Source organism: Anabrus simplex, chromosome 2, assembly GCF_040414725.1.
Source record: "Anabrus simplex isolate iqAnaSimp1 chromosome 2, ASM4041472v1, whole genome shotgun sequence".
Taxonomy (NCBI): Eukaryota; Metazoa; Arthropoda; class Insecta; order Orthoptera; family Tettigoniidae; genus Anabrus; species Anabrus simplex.
Genome location: NC_090266.1, coordinates 377,114,046 through 377,134,623, shown reverse-complemented (window position 1 = coordinate 377,134,623; position 20,578 = coordinate 377,114,046). Strand labels below are relative to the sequence as shown.

Here is a 20,578-nt window from a genome sequence, read left to right as displayed (position 1 = left end):
AACGATCGCCCTATCCCGCAATATATTTTGTACTTAGCGGGTTTCACAGAGTTAAGGATTAGCAACTTTACGTAAAGATATCGGTGAAGCTAAAACATGACAGGCGTCTGTAGGCAAACTTGCAATTTCAACCAAACTTGGTACACATATGACTTATCATTTGAAGAAAAATACTGTGGAGGTAAGACACCCCTAGCATCCCCAGGGTTGGTGTCAGGAAGGAGTGACTTCTAAATATCATCGAAAAATAATATTGTCCGTTCCATACTTTACGGACCGAGCTAGATAGCTGCAGTCGCTTAAGTGCGGCCAGTGTACAGTATTCGGTAGATAGTGAGTTCGAACCCCACTGTCGGCAGCCCTGAAGATGGTTTTCAGTGGTTTCCTATTTTCACATGGGCAGATGCTCGGGCTGTGCCTTATTAAGGACACGGCCGCTTCCTTCCCACTCCAAGCTCTTTTCTGTCCCATCGTCGCCATAAGACCGATCTGTGACGGTGCGACGTAAAGCAACATGTAAAAAACATACTTTTAGAAATTGCTGAGATGAACTGTGTAACTCTGGATGTCGTTTAAGTCCAATTTCAGCCTCCATCGACATGCAAGTCAGAAGGGTTGAAAAAGGAAATGACCAAAATAACCTAGATAAGTGTTGAATCCACAGTACTCTGGTTCGCTTCGCTAATTCGTGACAGTCCCATTGCCAATTGGAAGGAATCGTATACATCCACGGATCTCTATACATGGATCGCTGATGGCAGCTCTCCGCTGCAGGAGAAAGTACGCCAAGTTGAGCGCGCGGTCCGCCATGTTGGCGTACCCATCTTAGAGCTCTCCTTATGGGGAAGCAATGATAATACAGTCAATTTTAAATCGCAGTTAATGGCGCATTGGAATAATTAAAAATATAGAGACTTGTTCACTCAAAGCATAAGGACATTGGGATCACTGACACGTCTTTTCGAAGTCAGTAAATCTCCGGGATAGCAATATAAATGAGTGTAAAATAACAGCCGACAAATATTAACTCTGGTGCTATATATGTGCAATTAGCGATCGGTAACACAATACGAGTGAAAAGCAGTTTCTGGAAACATTGCTGTAAATTGTATACATGTATGCCACGAAATTATGCGTTCTTAAAATGATGTACCTATAAACGTAGCTCACTATACAGGCCTAGATTCGGTGTTTGATAATAAATTCCTGTTTCCATGAAATAACGCGCAGTTTATCAAATTAAAATATCATTGAAGCAAATGTACACATTAATAAAACCAGGAAATATTCAAAACTTGTCAAGATATCACATAACCTGCAGCTTAATTTATCACAGTAAAAATGACCCAAAATTAAATGTTCATAATTATGAAACATAGTAATGATACCTGTAAATATTCAAAACTGTTCAAGATATCACATAACCTGCAGCTTAATTTACCACAGTGAAAATTATACCAGTAATAAGGAATTTATTTATTTATTTATTTATCTATTTATTTATTTATTTATTTATCGTATAGCATATATATACAGAAACAGGAAAACAAGTACATTACCTACATTTTAATGTCCAAAGTTGTTATCCATTCTAGAGCCTCTGCATTGTCCTCACGTCCGTAGGTTAAACCTTAAAAAGCCCTACACGTGACCCCTGGGTGGTGCTAAGGAAGCAACAACATAGGCTGCTGGACCTATCTTCTAAAGATCTCCCAGCAAATATGAAAACTGTAAGAAGTAATAAGGAAATTTTATTTCTATAAAACACAACAGTTTTATTCGCAATATTTATCAAGACAGATAAACAAAGCAAGCGCGCTCCTCGTGGTCTACTGCACCCTGCGCTCGCTGCCATCTTACTACGCCAGTCATCTTCAATTCGGCTTACTGCTACCCAAGCTACCAGCCATCCATGTATAGAGATCAGTGTGTACATCATATCTATAGCGCGATGAGTAAATATGTACAATTATCACTTATTTTTTATTAATTGTTTGAAAGGATCAGCTACTTCCAAGGCAATATGGGCTTCAACAAGGACAAACCCCCACGCGAAACAAAATGATCTGAAACTAAAACTTTCAGTTATCCGGCCCCGCGGTGTAGGTGGCAACGCGTCCGCCTGTCACCCGGCGGCCCCGTGTTCGATTCCCGGCTGGATCAGAGATTTTTAATTGTAAATAATTAATATCCCAGTCCTGGGGGCTGGGTGTTTGTGTCGTCCTTAACATTCTTTTCCTCGCATTCCAATTACACGCAGGTTCATATCACATGGTGCAAATAGGGGCAAAGGATCTCTATATGTCGACGCCCCGAACAAACAGCATTTAAAAACCCTTTTAGTTAAACACGAAACAATAAAAGACGACAAATTTGTTCATAAAATATAAATCGACGTCGCAATAAAGAAATCTACAAAAATTAACTTGAAAAATTAACATATGATATAAAACCTTAAATAAAAATTCAATAAAGAACCCGAGTAACACATGGAACAGTTTCGTAGAGACGTTATTTCATCAATTCATAACGAATGCTGTGGAGCAGACTGGGTGATCTGATGATTATTATTATTACTATTATTATTATTATTATTATCATTTCTCTTTTAGCTTCAGTTCATATTACAAGTCTTCAGTTGCACAATTAATATTTTAATGCAGTGTCTGAAGATGGATATCTTATGGTAGCAGTATTAAATGGTCCATAGAAACAAAAGTTGCCTTTGTATTCACGAAAGATCATTTAATGTAAAGAAAATGGTGAATTTGTGTCATCCTAATAACCTTAAGCCACCAGGCTGGGCAACAAGCCCACACCATAACCAGTAATTTATAAATCAAGTTAAAAATATGACGATTTCTTGTGTAATAGTCGATGGCAATTGGTTAAGATCGTCCCGATAAGAAAACTCACCAGACTTAGCCCATTTTGTGGCATTGCTGCTATAAACTCACTCTATCGTCTATAATGTCTAATGCACCATTTTACATTTTAGAAGCCCCTTCATAATGATTACTCAAGACAATAATGGCAAATATTTTCACTCATTTATCTCTGCAAATATATGTGTAATGGTTAGTCCACACCAAAGTTAATACACAATGTGAACGAAACAAATTTAATAAACAATGTTAATGAAAACATTTCTCAACATGTTATTAAACTTTTGTTAACAATCTACTTAAACATTGTGAATAGCTGTTTGTGAGGTTACAATTCATAGGGCCAGGAAGAAGAAAATACTTCATTATTTTAGTGAGTACAATTAGAGAAACGCTCAGACGCGAAGTGTGGCAAAAAAAATACTGGAAAGGCGAGTAGAATTAAGTTTGGAAAGGACACTTATGTAGGATGCTAAATAGTTTATTATGTCACCTATTCAATACATTAGAAATTATGAACATTTAGGAGTTTATCATCATTTCCATATGAGACATGTTTCTCTCTTCTTTGAGGGCATCGTCAGTCATAGTACTACCTCAACGCATAAATCAGGTTTCCTTCCACGCCAGCCAAATTCACCGTTGCATCTGGAGATATATTCACGAACCCGGGGACTTCAATCAGACAGCTTCCAGTATGACTATCGCCTAATAGAACCTCATTTGGCAATCTTAAAAATCGTTGGAATATTTTTCCTAGCATTCCAATAATTATGAACTGAGGTCAAACCACACTGCATATTACTGTGTAGTTGCCTTGTTAATACTGCAATCATCAACCAACGGCAGAAATAATGTGATGCACATTGGAGCCAGACATTTTGTATCCTTTCTTCCCAAACTGCTCCCTTCTAAGTATGTATTATAAGCTTGTAATTTCCCAACTGTTCAATAGAATAACGTAAATATCACTGTCAAACTGTGATCGTCAACCAGCGGCAGTAATATTATTGTTATTGTTATGAACATCGGTGCCAGACACTTTGTACCCTTTCTCCCCAAACTGCTTCCATGTAAGTATATACCAGGTGGCTCACGGACGCCGTACTTTCTACTCATAAATGTCCCGCATGCATAAGTGATGTGTGTGGTGTCTACCAACTGATTTTAACAGGGGAACTACTGCCAGCGGGCAGGTTACGTCAGAATATGAAGAGATAAGAAACAGAGACACACTCGCAGCATGTTACTCAGCGTTGCCGGTCGAATGCACCCCTTGCATTAGTAAACATCGTTTTCGACCGCATATCTCTAGGCTGGTGTATGCTACAGCCGCACTGTATTTGCTGTCTGCATATCGGCAGTAGCTAGTGTGATCAGCAGCGGTGAGTACACAGACATTATTTTAATCTGGACAATCTGGTCGGAATGCAACAGAAGCTCCAAACAGACGTATGCCTTCTACATACGTACTTCACCGAATAGTATTAGTTTTTGTTTCATACATGCAACTCTTCCATCAAGTGGAATGTCTACACTTGTATAAATAAATAAGTTATTAGATTTCCTTTTCTACACCTTTGGCGTGTCTACAAACAGTACTTTGTGGAGTACACATTACATTTTCATTCCACTTTGGCCAGCTGGAACTAGGAATTATTTTAAAAAGCTGTTTGTACAAACCTTGTTATCTTATCTGCTAATTCCTTCGTTTATTTTCTTTAATTATTAACATAATTATTGACGGAAATACGCACAAAATGCTGTTCGTCGCCGCTAACCAATTTGTATAGCACTACGGCAAGTATGATTAGCTGCCACCCCCGGAGGTCCGGGTTCGATTCCCGGCACTGCCACGAAATTTGAAAAGTGGTACGAGGGCTGGAACTGGGTCCACTCAGCCTCGGGAGGTCAACTGAGTATAGGTGGGTTCGATTCGCACCTCAGCCATCCTGGAAGTGGTTTTCCGTGATTTCCCACTTCTCCTCCAGGTAAATGCCGGGATGGTACCTAACTTAAGGCCACGGCCGCTTCCTTCCCTCTTTCTTGCCTGTTCCATCCTAACTTCTCATCCCTCCACAAGGCCCCTGTTCAACATAGCAGGCGAGGCCGCCTGGGCGAGGTACTGGCCATTCTCCCCAGTTGTATCCCTGGCCCAAAGTCTGCATCTCCAGGACACTGCCCTTGAGGCGGTAGAGGTGGGATCCCTCGCTGAGTCCGAAGGAAAAACCGACCCTGGAGGGTAAACAGATTACGAACGAACGAACGAACATTCACCGGACTAAATTATTTCATTTGTATTATGCTTTTTTATATGTAATTAATCAGCCCCGTGGATTAGGCCTATTCGTAATAATAGTTTTTTTGAGATTTTGATTCAATGCTATATATAAAAATTTTCACCAGGTCTCACAAACATACTACGGGACATTTACTTAAATAACAGAGCACAAAGAAATAACTTAGGAACGTTGGTATTAGCTCCTGTTGAAATACGATTACAACTGATTTTTTTTAAAATTGGCTTTACGTCGCACCGACATAGATAGGATTTATGGCGACGATGAGACAGAAAAGGGCTACGCGTGGAAAGGAAGCGACCGTGGCCTTAAATAAGGTATAGCCCCAGCACTTGCCTGGTGTGAAAATGGGAAACCACGGACAACCATCTTCAGGGCTGCTGACAGTGGGATTCGAAACTACTATCTCCCGAGTGCAAACTCAGAGCTGCATGCCCGTAACCCCACCGCCACCTCGCCCGGTATAATTACATAGAAGTACGGCATGATTATGCAATTAAAATAATTTAGTATTTGAATACTCACTAAGAAACTAACAGACACTAAAGAGACTGCCAGACTGATGAATGCGCGCGACAAGTGGGTGAATTATAACTCAGTGGCCACGACCTCGGCAAACAATATATACCCCTTCTGCCCTTCCTCACAGCACAGGCAAAGTCTCGTATTACTTGCCGTAGTCATCATCATCATCATCATCTGTTTACCTTCCAGGTTCGGCTTTTCCCACGGACTCAGCGAAGGATCCCACCTCTACCGCCTCAAGGGCAGTGTCCTGGAGATGCAGACTTTGGGTCAGGGATACAACTGGGGAGAATGACCAGTACCTCGCCCAGACGGCCTCGCCTGCTATGCTATAATAATTTCGTGTGGGTATTTCAAGCCGAGTGCAGCCCTTGTAAGGCAGACCCTCCGATGAGGGTGGGCGGCATCTGTCATGTGTAGGTAACTGCGTGTTATTGAGGTGGAGGATAGTGTTATGTGTGGTATGTTAGTTGCAGGGGGGGACAGCAAAAACACCCAGCCCCCGAGCCATTGGAATTAACCAATGAAGGTTAAAATCCCAGACCCGGTCGGGAATCGAACCCGGGACCCTCTGAACCGAAGGGCAGTACGCTGAACATTCAGCCAACGAGTCGGACGCCTGCTATACTGAACAGGGGCCTTGTGGAGGGATGGGAAGTATGGATGGGACAGGCAAGGAAGAGGGAAGGAAGCGGCCGTGGCCTTAAGTTAGGTACCATCCCGGCATTTACCTGGAGAAGTGGGAAACCACGGAAAACCACTTCCAGGATGGCTGAGGAGGGAATCGAACCTCCCTCTACTCAGTTGACCTCCCGAGGCTGAGTGGACCGCGTTCCAGCCCTCGTACCACTTTTCAAATTTCGTGGCAGAGCTGGGAATCGAACCCGGACCTCCGGGGGTGGCAGCTAATCATACTTGTCGTAGTGCTATACAAATTGGTTAGCGGCGACGAACAGCATTTTGTGCGTATTTCCGTCAATAATTATGTTAATAATTAAAGAAAATAAACGAAGGAATTAGCAGATAAGATAACAAGGTTTGTACAAACAGCTTTTTAAAATAATTCCTAGTTCCAGCTGGCTAAAGTGGAATGAAAATGTAATGTGTACTCCACAAAGTACTGTTTGTAGACACGCCAAAGGTGTAGAAAAGGAAATCTAATAACTTATTTATTTATACAAGTGTAGACATTCCACTTGATGGAAGAGTTGCATGTATGAAACAAAAACTAATACTGTTCGGTGAAGTACGTATGTAGAAGGCATACGTCTGTTTGGAGCTTCTGTTGAATTCCGACCAGATTGTCCGGATTAAAATAATGTCCGTGTATTCACCGCTGCTGATCACACTAGCTACTGCCGATATGCAGACAGCAAATACAGTGCGGCTGTAGCATACACCAGCCTAGAGATATGCGGTCGAAAACGATGTTTACTAATGCAAGAGGTGCATTCGACCGGCAACGTTGAGTAACATGCTGCGAGTGTGCCTCTGTTTCTTATCTTTTCATATTCTGACGTAACCTGCCCGCTGGCAGTAGTTCCCCTGTTAAAATCAGTTGGTAGACACCCCACACATCACTTATGCATGCGGGACATTTATGAGTAGAAAGTACGGCGTCCGTGAGCTACCTGGTATATAAACGTTATATTTCCTAAGATTTTCCAATAGAGTAGCATCAATGATTCTTCAGACCATCACTGCTGGACACTGCTAAAATACCCTGTGGTTTTACGCATTGGTGCCGACTACTGTATCTATAAATAAGTTAATATAATCCCTTTAACTCCATATATCAATGAACATGTTTTATCAATGAACACTGTTCTTAATGAAATTTTAGTATCAGTTAACAACATTTCTGATAATGTAACGTCAATACTTCATACGGACCACTGCTGCTGGACACTGTCAAATACGCTGTGGTCTTACCTATTAGTGCAGGTCACTTATCTTTCCCTTAAACTGCCCCATGTTAATATGTTAAGTCATGCTTTGTAGGACATACCCTGACAATTTGACGCTGTTATCCCTCACAACTGATAATTTACAGCCAAGGGCTGATATATTGGTATTTATATCATCAATGAACATTGTTTTTCTCTTGACTATCCCACTGTAGTATGTCAATATTATGTCTTAGTATTAACAATTTAATTACAAATCAGGTACCTGATTTATGCCTTGAGGTAGTACTATGATCGATGAAGCCCTCAAAGAAGGGCGAAACATGTCTCATATGGAAATACTGAAAAATTCCTAAATGTTTAAAATTTCTAATGTATTGAATAGGGGGCATAATAAACTATTTAGCATCCTACATATAGTAGCTTCCATACGGATCAGTAATGATATTTATCACTCGCAAGAACACTTATGTCAGAACTTTTAATTCATGATGCAGCAGGCTTTCAAAATTTTCTTGAGAATGCCTCCACATTACTTTCAGGTCTTGTTGACTGTAATTGGGTCTGAAATTGCAAGTAATGTTACAGATTATCGGAAATCCTGGTCCACTAATGAAAGGCTATTTTTTCATAGATAGGCTATAACTTTAAGATTAATAACAACTGGTGACATTTCACTTATATACCTATTTTTCTAGAGTATCAAAATAGACAATTTCTGTTATTGTGTCTGAGGTGTTTGAAGATTTATACAACAATATCAAGGAATTGGTAAAGGTACGGAATAAAGAAAATTTTCATTTAACCTAGTTAGGGTAGTATTATTTTGATGATATACAAGCGATTATAGGAAGTTACGTTATTCAGCATGGAGCGAAACTGGAAATTAAACTACATTAGAACACAGCTAAAAGAATATCATGCAGAATTGAAGGTACTGTATATTAGAACATTCGCTTGAGATTTGGTAGTCAATTTTTAGAAGAAATAAGAAATCGCATTCCGCGCTATGAATTGGCGTGCTCTAATTGCGTCCTTGTGCATGACAAACCGAAATGTTAACGAAGACACGATAAGTTAATGAAAATTTCATTCACAAAAGTTGAAGAAATTTTGTTTATCAACATGCTCGAAAAATTAATGAACATGCTATTTTGTTTATTAACATGCAAAGGTATTCATAAAAACATTGTTCGTTAACAATGCTTATTAACAAAGTTAACGAAGACATCTTGGTGGGGACGCATCTTAAGTCACTTACCAACTTCCCGTAAAATTAAGGTTTAACAAAATTATAACATTCTTGAAATGTGCATAATACTCACTGATGCTTCCACTCTGAATATCGAAGTCATATGCAGCTATTTGAAGTGTAGGAGTATCGATGTAATAGAATATCTTATTGTCGGAAGTCCACGCAAGGCCGTTCGACACACTGACAGGCGAAATTTCTGTTTCGGGCATAAAGCTGTTTGGGTTCAGACTGTATAAGGAACCCTGGTCAGGAGTTACTTCGCCGACTATCTTCTCAGGTCCCATTGTACCTGAAACAAATATTGAAGCACAGAAATTAAATTTAACCGAGCGAGTTGTCCATGTGGTTAGTGGTGCCCAGCTGTGAGCTTGCATTCGGGGAATAGTGGGTTCGAACCCCACTATCGGCAGCCCCGAAGATGGTTTTCCGTGGCTTTCCATTTTCACACCAGGCAAATGCTGGGACTGTACCTTAATTAAGGCCACGGTCTCTTCTTTCCCACTCCTAGCCCATTCCCATCCCACCGTCGCCGTTAGAACTATCTGTGTCGGTCCAACATCACGCGACTTGCAGAATATACAGTATAAACGGTTGATTAGTCACGTGCGCATTAAACTATCTATTATGGTATAACTGTCAATTTTATCTGGCTCCATGGCTGAATGGTCAGCGCCTTGGCTTTCTGTCCTGAGGGCTCCGGGATCGACTCCCGACCGGGTCGAGAGATTTTAATCGTAAATGGCTCGGGGACTGGATATTTGTGCAGTCCCCAGCATTCTTGCAACACAATCCTCCAGCACATTAACACGCAATTTTCAATAGAAGGCTGACGCCACCCGCCCTCGCAGCAAGATTTGCTTTACATGGGCTGCACCAGGCCAGCGATGGCCACAAACATTATTATTATTATTATTATTATTATTATTATTATTATTATTATTATTATTATTATTATTATTATTATTATTATTATTATTATTATTGGCCAGAGGACTGGGTGCATTCGTTCGTCTCAATACACACCTCTTCATACACACACATCACGAGTGAAACACATAATAATAATAATAATAATAATAATAATAATAATAATAATAATAATAATAATAATAATAATAATAATAATTGTACCGGGCGGTACACCTCCACGCCGCTAATTCAAACCTTGCGCCAGTTGAAACCCCCCTTCTGGAAGAAGTCTGAACTTTGTCTTATGTGTTAATTTTCAAGTTATCCTGAAGATGTCACTACTTGGAAATTTTGAAGTTTCTGAACTGTGTTGTTTTCGACGTATTTTTGTTTTTCTTGTAGTAAGAAGTGTGAACATTCTCTTCTAGAGGACACTACTGAAGAACTACAACGGTGCACCCTAGTGCGAAGTGAAAGAACTGTTTTTTTTGGAGAAAATATAATTTCAAAAGTTTGTTCTTTGCTAAATTTCTTTCAGTCATTGTTTAAGTTGGCAATATTAACCCTTTCTTTCCCCTTGTTTTGAATTTAGCCAATCCCGAATTTCTTTAATTAATTTTCCACCAATAATGTGTTTCTTCTTCATCTTGTGTAGGGGTTTTCTTTATCCACCAATAAAATGATTGTGGGCGGGTGTTTTCCTTCCTGAAACGCCTCGAACTTTCTGCGAGAGTATATAAACTGCTGATTTTAGGGTCTCTGCGCCACTTCAGTAACGTCTTTCAGTGTGTAAAGTACATAGCAGGGGGCGGGAAGCGCCTCTTCCTTCGGGCAGCAGTTCAACAACAAGGTAATGGCCGATTAATAACTTCTTTTCTTGCTAGCTCAGCAGTTTAACTCTCGGGGCGGGTCCGAAGCTTTTCCACCATGTAACTTTCCCTAAAATGTAAAGAATCTTTGTATTTAGTCTATCTTTTAAGCTTCATATTGGGATAGAGAGTGCTTAACCCTCTCGAGCTCCCTCTCATATTGCATTGAGGTGAACTTATTTTCACAACCGTTTCTTCCTTAACGTAATGTAAATTGTTTCCTTCTAAAGTCACCTCTTTAATATGGGATTAGCCCTTGCATTAACGGCCTAGTGCCAAGTAGGTTTTAAACAAAGTGTATTAGGAGCGCAAGTTCGCCTCCTCTCAAAGTGGTAGTTTAGAGGCCATGTAATTAAATTTTCTCACTTAATAGGCCTCAGTAGGTTGGGTATCTTTACCCCTGTGTTTATGTCCTTAGAGGACAACTTGAAGGTGGAGTTTGGTGTGGCCTTTGATAGGCTTAACCTTTGAGAGCAGATCGCTCTTTTGAAGTTTGTTTCTGCGCGCCTCGAGGAGGCTGTATGATGTAATTGGGAGCAAGTGCTCCTGGGCTTGATTGGGGTCTTCTGCCCCTTTGTTGAATTCTGTATATCGTAAAATTGGGCTAATTGCTCAAGAATTGTGTGTCTGGCTCTCGGAGCCCCAAATCCCGTAATTGTACATTCTCGATTTGTGGTTTTGCTACTCTGTACCTGCCATTATTGTTATTTCTTGTTTTTTGCTAAGAAAATATAACCTTGTTAAATTTTAAATTCACTTTAATTTCGTAGCCTGAGACCTGTTCACCCCCCGCACCTTCTTTCACCTCTAACTACCACGGAAAACCCCGTAACAATAATAATAATAATAATAATAATAATAATAATAATAATAATAATAATAATAATAATAATAATAATAATAATAATAATAATAATAATTTTAAGGGGAATTTCAGATAGACCATGTGGCTATTACAAAGAGAAACCAAAATCAAATCATGAATGTAAAATTCAAGAAGCGTATCATCGACTCAGATACAACCTATCTCTAATCAAAGTGAAGTTTCAAACTAACAGACTCAAATGTAGATCACGGCGTAACCCAGGAATCGACCCAGAGATACTAACGCAAAACTCAAGCGCTTTCCTGGTCAATATCTCCGAGTAAAATGCTAGAAGTTGGTCAGAACTTAAAGACGAACTTGTAAAAGCTGTCAATTGCACTGATATACCACCGAGGAAATGTAAACATAAGTGGTAGAACGATACCTGTAATCGTTAGAACTAAACATGAAAGCATGGCAAGACTGGAATCCACAGAAAATCACAGAGAAGTGACATGCCTTCATTAAAATCCAGAAGGAGACTTCAAAGATTATAAGATTCCAAAAACGTCAACATGATCAGGTCAGACTGGCAGAAATCGAGCAGAGTTCAAGAAAAACAATACTAGGAACGTTTACAGAACCTTTAAAGAACTAACGAGTAATAGAGCACCCACTCTCTGTTTTAAAAAAACCGGATGGGAATTTAGAAACAAATAATGAAGAAAAATGTAAACTTTTGGCAGATCATTTCAAAGATCTTCTAAACTGCGAACCTCCTACTGACTACTCACTTTTGTAACATCAGAACCGAATCCGGGTTCAGAACCTCCAACAATAGAGAAAGTTGGATAAATAATACAGGAGTTATAAAAGACTAATCTCTAGGGGAAGATGGTATAATTGCCGAAATGTGGAAACTAGGTGGCAGAAATCGCGCTCAGAAAATTCATAAAATTCTTACAAATATCTAGACCTGTGAAACAATTCCTGGAGAGTAGAAGTGTGCAACAATTCACAAAGGGGGATTTCCCTACTAGCAGTCACCTATAAAATTCTTTCAAAACTCCTACTCAGGGTACTTGAAATGCAAACAGATCATTTGATTGGAGAATATCAGGCAGGATTCAAGAAAGGCAGGTAGTGTGCAGAAGATTCTTAACCTTAAGACCATCCTACAAATTCGTAAAAGCAGGCAAACGGTGATTACTTTTGTGTACTTGAAAAAGGCATATGACTCGATAGACAGACAGACACTTTTACGTGCACTGGAAGAATTCGAAGTAGACAGGAAAGCAAGAGGCTGAAATCCACAGAAAACCACATGTCTTCACTAAAATCCAAAAGGAGTCTTCAGAGATTATAAGATTCCAAAAATGTCATGCAAACACTAATAGGCACCACTTCAAAGGTTAAGTTCTTAGGGGAATGGTCTGAACCACTTGACTTAAAACAGGAGTGCGACAAGGAGATGAGTTGTACGGCCAGGGGCGTAGCTAAGGGAGGTTACTGGGGTTTAGAGCCCCCGCATGGAAATTTAACAAATAGAAAATAAAGAGAAACTGACAATAAACTAAATAAACATACAGAGACATAATTGTAGAACTAACAGATATGTTGAATCTCCTTTCTAAGAAGCCTTGAAAGTTGGATTTTAGATTGTAAACTGAACATACCATTCGCTGTAAAACTGTTGACCTTGATCGTATGGTTCTTGTTTTGTATTTTAATGTAAAATTGTGTACTGAATTGCAATCTGAAAACCAACATAATTCACGTGAATGAGTGTGCTAATAATGACATGTCTTGCAAGCGCGCATCACACACGCACAAGCACCTTCATTATGTTCTATCATCATTTTATAGCTATAACACTGCCCCCCATTCGGTCGATCCTGGCTACACTAATGCCTGTCAGCTTGATTGTTTAATCTCGTTTTGGGAAAAGTGATTAGGACTTGGGAGAAAGAAGTTAAAGAAATAACCCTTAGCAAATTACGTGAGAACAACATTGATTTACAGTGTTTAGCCTTCGCTAATGACTTAGCAGTGTTGTCCAGTAACAGACAGAAAGCGATTGCATCCATTGAAAACCTCCATGAAATTGCATCCAGAACAGGACTCCATATCTCACTACATGGACGGATCCCTTCGGTACCTAGATGGACAACCAACGAAAACCCAATATGGCAAAAATAACCCAAGTGTCTAAATTCAAATGCCTGGGAGAAGTCATCCAACCTTCAGGACTGAATCGTGAAGCTAACAGAGAAAAGATCTCTAAAGTACAAAGAGCATACAGACTCACTTGGGACAGACATAATAAAATATACATATCCCGAAATGCAAAATTACGGCATTACAACACTGTACTCAAGCCTGAAACATTATATGCATCTGTAACACTGATCATTGCAGCAGATCATTTATTAAAGATTTAGAAAAGCAAGAGAGAAAAATCTTAAGGAAAAGTTTTGGACCTGTTTGTATAGGGGTAATCTGGATGACAAGGAAATCTCATGACCTGGAGTAACCCTCAGAGAATATCTCAGATACATTTAGGAAAAGATGTTTGAAGTTTTATGGACATATTATCAGAATGAGTGATCAGAGATGGATCAAAAGAATTCTGAACCTTGCCCGATCAATGAAAGTAAAAATCAATTGGCTGCTCAAAGTTGGAAAAGATCTTCAGGAAATGGACATCACAGCAGGGTGCTAAATCAGAAAAAAAAACGGTGAGGGGAAAAGGATCATAGGGCTTAACTAATAGTGTTTATTTCAGGCAGTACCCGGCGGGGAAGGGGGTATTTAATTCCCTGTAAGTAAATTACCCCCTCTCACAGGAATATGTACATTTTAGATTTTTTACTTGAATTCTGTTCTTATAACAAAAATGATAATTATTGGAAAGTTGTTCCTTGTAGGCAATGACATTTTTTCCGTTTGTTATTACACAGTTCAATAAAATACTAGTAACAAGTAGGCACTTCGAACTAGGTGCAATTTCACTAAATCCCTACACGTATTCGATGGAAAAGTCAATGTGAATTTCGGAAGTATAGCCACTCATATCTCTCACTCTCTCTCTCCCTCTCCCCCCCCCCCCCTTGAGCATGGCTGGTGGCAGATCTTATGAGTTGGAATGTTGAGCAATAGTTCATCTGCAACAGATGCTGGATCGTTGTACACATTGTGACCATGGAATTCTATAGCAACAAAGTCAGTAGAACTGTAAACACAATTTAACTTAATAAACTAAATGAAAGATACATATTTATAAACATAGATTGTACCAAATATTGTATAGTCCATCATTTTTGTCGTATCTTTTTACCATATCCCCAAGGTACGAAACATGCCCCCAGAATATTTTTTCTGAAATAAATCCTGCTAACTACCAGTGCACCAATTTGGAAAATCATAAGTGAAAAAACTTAAAAAAGCGAATGAATGAATGATGGGCATAACTGACGCTGAGGAAATAAAATGTGCCAGTTGTTGAGGCCAGTCACACTCATCTGGACAATGATTAATGAATGCAAAATAAGAAATTGTGGAAAGTGTTGCCGGGGTGAGAGATGACAGGAGAAACCTAAACAAAGTTGTTCCTGCTTTGCTTTGTCCAGCACTAATCTCGCATGGAGTGATCAGTGTTTCAACCACCGGAGCAACCACCTTCTACCAACTGTGTCACAGAGGTATTCTGGAGAATCTTAAGTCGTTTAAAATCTTTAAAATAAATATATAGGCCCATTTTAAAGGAAAGGATATTATTACAGGATAAGAAAGTTAATAAAATGAACTCACTTCAAAGAAAATTCTGAGGTTGTATTTCTCCTCGCTGCTGTTCTTCAATGAGTAGCGTTGGTCTGCCAAGTTATGCCCAGAGGTGACCGATTTATCAGCGACGGTAACAAATCTCAATCTCAATCACTAATGATCTGCATTTGGGACAGTCGCCCAGGTGGAAGATTCCCGAACTCTTGTTTTCCTAGCATTTCCGTAAATGATTGCAAAGAAATTGGATATTTATTGAACCTCTCCCTTGGTAAGTAAATTCCAATCCCTAACTCCCCTTCCTATTAACGAATATTTACCCCAATTCGTCCCCTTGAATACCAACTTTATCTTCATATCTTTCCTACTTTTCAAGACACCACTCAAACTAATTTGTCTACTGACGCCTTCACACGCCATCTATCCACTGACAGCTCGGAATACACCACTTAGTCGAGCAGCTCGTCTCCTTTCTCCCAAGTCTTCCCAGCCCAAACTTTCCAACATTTTTGTAACGCTACTCTTATGTCGTAAATCGCCCAGAACAAATCGAGCTGCTTTCTCTGGATTTATCCCGTTCCTGAATCAAGTAATCCTGGTGAAGGTCCCATACACTAGAACAATACTCTAGTTGGGATCTCACCAGAGACAAATATGCTCTCTCCTTTACATCCTTACTACAACCCCTAAATGCCCTCATAACCATGTGCAGAGATCTGTACATTTTATTTACAATCATATTTATGTGATTACCCCAATGAAGATCTTTCCTTATATTAATACCTAGGTATTATTTACAATGATCCCAAAACGGAACTTTCACCCCATCAACGCAGTAATTAAAACAGAGAGGACTTTTCCTATTTGTGAAACTCACAACCTGAACTTTATCCCCGTTTATCATCATACCATTGCCTACTGTTCATTTCACAACATTATCGAGGTCATTTTGCAGTTGCTCACAATCTTGTAACTTATTTATTACTCTGTACAGAATAACATCATCTGCAAAAGGCCTTATCACTGATTCCACTTCTTTACACATATCATTGATATATATAAGAAAACATAAAGGTCCAATAATACTGAATTGAGGAATTCCCCTACAGGGACAGATAAAGCTTCACCTACTCTTATTCTCGGGAATCTATTTTCTAGAATAGAGCCACCCATTCAGTCACTCTTTTGTTAAGTCCAATAGCACTCATTTTTTCCAGTAGTCTCCCATGATCTACCCTATCAAATGCCTTAGACAGGTCAATCGCGATACAGTTTAATTGACCTCATGAATCCAGGATATCTGCTATAACTTCCTGGAATCCTACAAGTTGGGCTTCAGTGGAATAACCTTTCCTAAACCCAAACTGCCTTATATCAAACCAGTGATTAATTTCGCAAACATGTCTTATATAATCAGAAAAAATGCTTTCCCAAAACTTACATGCAATGCATGTCAAACTGACTGGCCTGTAATTTTCAGCATTATATCTATCACCCTTTCCTTGATATACAAGGGATACTATAGCAACTCTCCATTCATTTGGTAAAGTTCCTTCATGCAAACAATAATCGAACAAGTACTTCAGGTATGGTACTCTATCCCAATCCATTGTCTTTAGTATATCCTCCGAAACCTTATCAATTCCAGCTGCTTTGCTAGTTTTCAACTTTTGTATCTTACTGTAAATGTCATTGCTCTCATAGGTAAATTTTAATACCTCTTTAGTATTAGTCACCTCCTCTATCTGGACATTATCCTTGTAACCAACAATCTTTACATACTGCTGACTGAATACTTCTGCCTTTTGAAGATCCTCGCATACACACTCCCCTTGTTCATTAATGATTCCTGGAATATCCTTCTTTGAACCCATTTCTGCCTTAAAGTACCTCTACATACTCTTCCATTTTTCACTAAAATTTGTACGGCCACCAATTATGCTTGCCATCATGTTATCTTTAGCAGACTTCTTTGCTAGATTCAATTTCCTAATAAATTCCTTCAATTTCTCTTTACTTCCACAGCCACTTCTAACTCTATCTCTTTCCAACCTGCACCTCCTTCTTGGTATCTTTATTTTTCTGCTATAATATAGTGTATCTTTAAAATTCCTTACCACCTTTAAAGGTACAAGCCTATTTTCATATTCCTCAACAATTCCTTTAAACACATCCCAAAGTCTGTTTACGTTTTATTTACCGTTTTCCACCGATCATAGTTACTTATTAAAAACTCCCTCATGCCTATTTTGTCAGTCATATAGTACTCCCTGATAGTCCTACTTTTAAGACCTTCCTTTCTTTCACATGTATTTTAATTACCACAGAAACAGCTTCGTGATCACTAATACCATCTATTACTTCGGTTTCTCTATAGAGCTCTACTGGTTTTACCAGCACCACATCCAGTATATTCTTCCCTCTAGATGGTTCCATCACTTTCTGAATCAGGTGCCCTTCCCATATTAACTTATTTGCCATTTGCCATTCGTATTACCTTCCCAATTGACATTTGGTAAATTGAGATCACCCGCTACAATCACGTTCCTTTCCTTATCGTTTCCCATCTAGCTGATTATCTTATCAAATAATTCTGAATCAGCATCTGCGCTACCTTTTCCTGGTCTGTACACTCCAAACATATCAAGTTGCCTATTATCTTTAGAGATGAGCCTTACCCCAAGAATTTCGTGTTTGTTATCTTTTACTTTTTCGTAGCTTACAAATTCTTCTTTCACCAGAATGATTACTCCCCCTCCTACCATCCCTATCCTATCTCTACGATACATCCTCCAGTTCCGTGATAAATTGTCTGCATCCATTATATCATTTCTCAGCCATGATTCAACTCCTATTACAATATCTGGTAAGTATACAGTATATCTATTAAATTACTTAATTATATTCCTTTCTTTAAACAACTTCTACAGTTGAGAGCTAATATTTTTATGTCACCCCTACTTGATTTCCAGTTCCCTGTTCCCTTAACACCGCTCCCTAGGCCACCCTGTTTCCCTGAATGTACCTCCCTATAACACTTCTAAACAAATTTCCTAACTTATATGTACCACTGCGGTTTAAGTGAAGGCCATCTGAGCGCAGATCCCTATCTCCTACCCACCCATTAGGATCTAGAAATCTCACTCCCTGTTTCCCACATACCCACTTCATAGTCTCATTTAAATCCCCAATCACCCTCCAGTCAGTATCCCACCTACACAGCATTCCATTGATAACAATCTCCGCTTCCTTAAACTTTACCCGTGCTGCATTTACCAGGTCCCGCACATCACCAACTATGTTGGTACTTATACCTGCTTGTCTTACGTTGATAGTACCAACGTGAAACACTACTACCTTCTACTTTCCTCAACATCTGCCTTAACCTAATTCCTGGATAACACTCTACCCTGGTACCCTTTCCTCCACACACTTTCCCTACATGTCTAACGATGGAATCCCCCATGACCAGAACCTCAACCCTACCCACCTCATTTGATCCCCTCCCCTCCTGATCAGTGCTATCTTTCCTGATAGCTGCAGAAGCTACTTCCTCCTCCCTTTTCTCCATCCCATGACCCTGTTCCACCTGTCTTTTACTATCCACTACTCCACATTTCCCTTTCCTACCTCTTCCCTTTCTCCTACTTCCACACTTCTCGGCAACAGTTCGCTGTTCCGCATCTTTCCTCGGTTGTTCTACTTGCAGTGACTCGTACCGATTTCTCATCAACACCTGTCCTGAATTCTGATCCTGAATGGATCCCTTAGCCTGCAATCTCCCTCCCCTTAAAACCTTAGACCGTCTGTCTTCTACAATTCCCCCGTTTCCTTCCCATCCCTCTATTACACCTACTGTATTCTGTACATTGTTTGAGGGAGGCCTACTTTCCTGCCTGTACTGTGAGAGAATCCTAATTATCTCCCTCAAGCCCTCAAACTCCTCCCGCATACTCCTTAATGCCTGGCCACACCCACAGTTCCTACACTCACACTCCTTAGCCATTCTTTACTAAATAATGAAAAGAAAAAGGAAAATAAGATATTTATTCTGTGAAAAATAAAAATGAAAGGAAAGAAATATTGTCTAGGTTAGTTCACAAAGTTCACACGACAATAAGTTAATTAATATAGGCTACTGCTACACTACAATACTAATTAATTGTACGTTTTTTTATTCCTACAACACGCTAACAGGATGAAAATTACGGACACTTTAACTGCCTACTCAGAACTACAAATGATCGGAATACAAGAATCAGCTGATTTTTATTTATATTTTCTTGATACACTACACCCTTTGTTCACGATTGTAGCCAACAATGCCAATATTTGAATACGAAGAGCGACAATAATCAATAACAATTACGACTGTTAACTATTTCGCCAGTAAAATATTGTCTATTCTGTTGAAATCCTTTCTTTAAACAAAATTTACAACAGTATCGCGTTATTTAAAGAAGTTATTAACTTCGTGATAGGTGGGACCGTTGAACTGCTATTTGAAATACTCTGTCAAATGCCTGTACTAATAGACTACAACCGCTGCGGTAGTTACGACTCTTTTTAATATCCCGTCTTTGTACGTATTTTATCAACAAACCTATTGATATTTTAAAAATACCATTAAAAAGAAAGAGATATTTCTTCTTTCACGCAGTCCTAAATTTCAGGTTGCAATCTAGCGAATGTCTACGGAACTACTCAGTGTGAAAACTGTAAATAAATACCACTAATCGCAGATTACTACAAACACTAAACCCAATTATTTGTGGGCTAAATGTATCACACACGCACACACACAAAATTTGGAAAATTTCTACAATTATTAACTACTTTATCACTGAGATAACTCAGAGCTCTTGGAACAGTCAACCACTCGCTAGCGCATCCAGCACTGGAATCCAACTGTATCCCACAATCTCAAAGGGGATAAATTCAGTTTAATAGTCATCAGAGCCTGCAAAGTGTTTACCAACAAGCGATTCCGTTCGGTTGTTTTGAAGCTATGAGCAGCGCTGAAACCTCGTTCGCAAGCGGCGGTTGACATAGGCACTGAACAAAGTTTGCGTATTAATCCTTTCAAAAGAACCAAATCATTTAGGATTTTAGAGCCTATCTTATACTCGCTCCATTGCGATACCACAGTATCACCATCCAAATCAAACAACTCAGCTATTTTATATACAACAGAATTGACATACAAACCAGTATTACCACTACTTGTTTCTTTTTCAAACACTGCAAAGCACTTCAGTACTTCACTTGAAGGAATTCTTTCTATTTCATCTTTTAAACCATGAAGTATTTGTTCTCTTACTCTGTCAAACTCACTCTTTCATT

The 20,578-nt window shown here is 39.3% G+C and overlaps 1 protein-coding gene across 1 annotated transcript in view; it reads right to left on the bottom strand.

The window, feature by feature from the left end:
- The window catches only part of LOC136864150 (regucalcin), a 194,704-nt gene that overhangs the window by 62,660 nt on the left and 111,466 nt on the right, over positions 1 to 20,578 (bottom strand). The window contains exon 4 of the mRNA XM_067140793.2: positions 8,943 to 9,161. Coding sequence (XP_066996894.2) covers positions 8,943 to 9,161 — 219 coding nt within the window. The remainder of the gene's footprint in view (positions 1 to 8,942; positions 9,162 to 20,578) is intronic.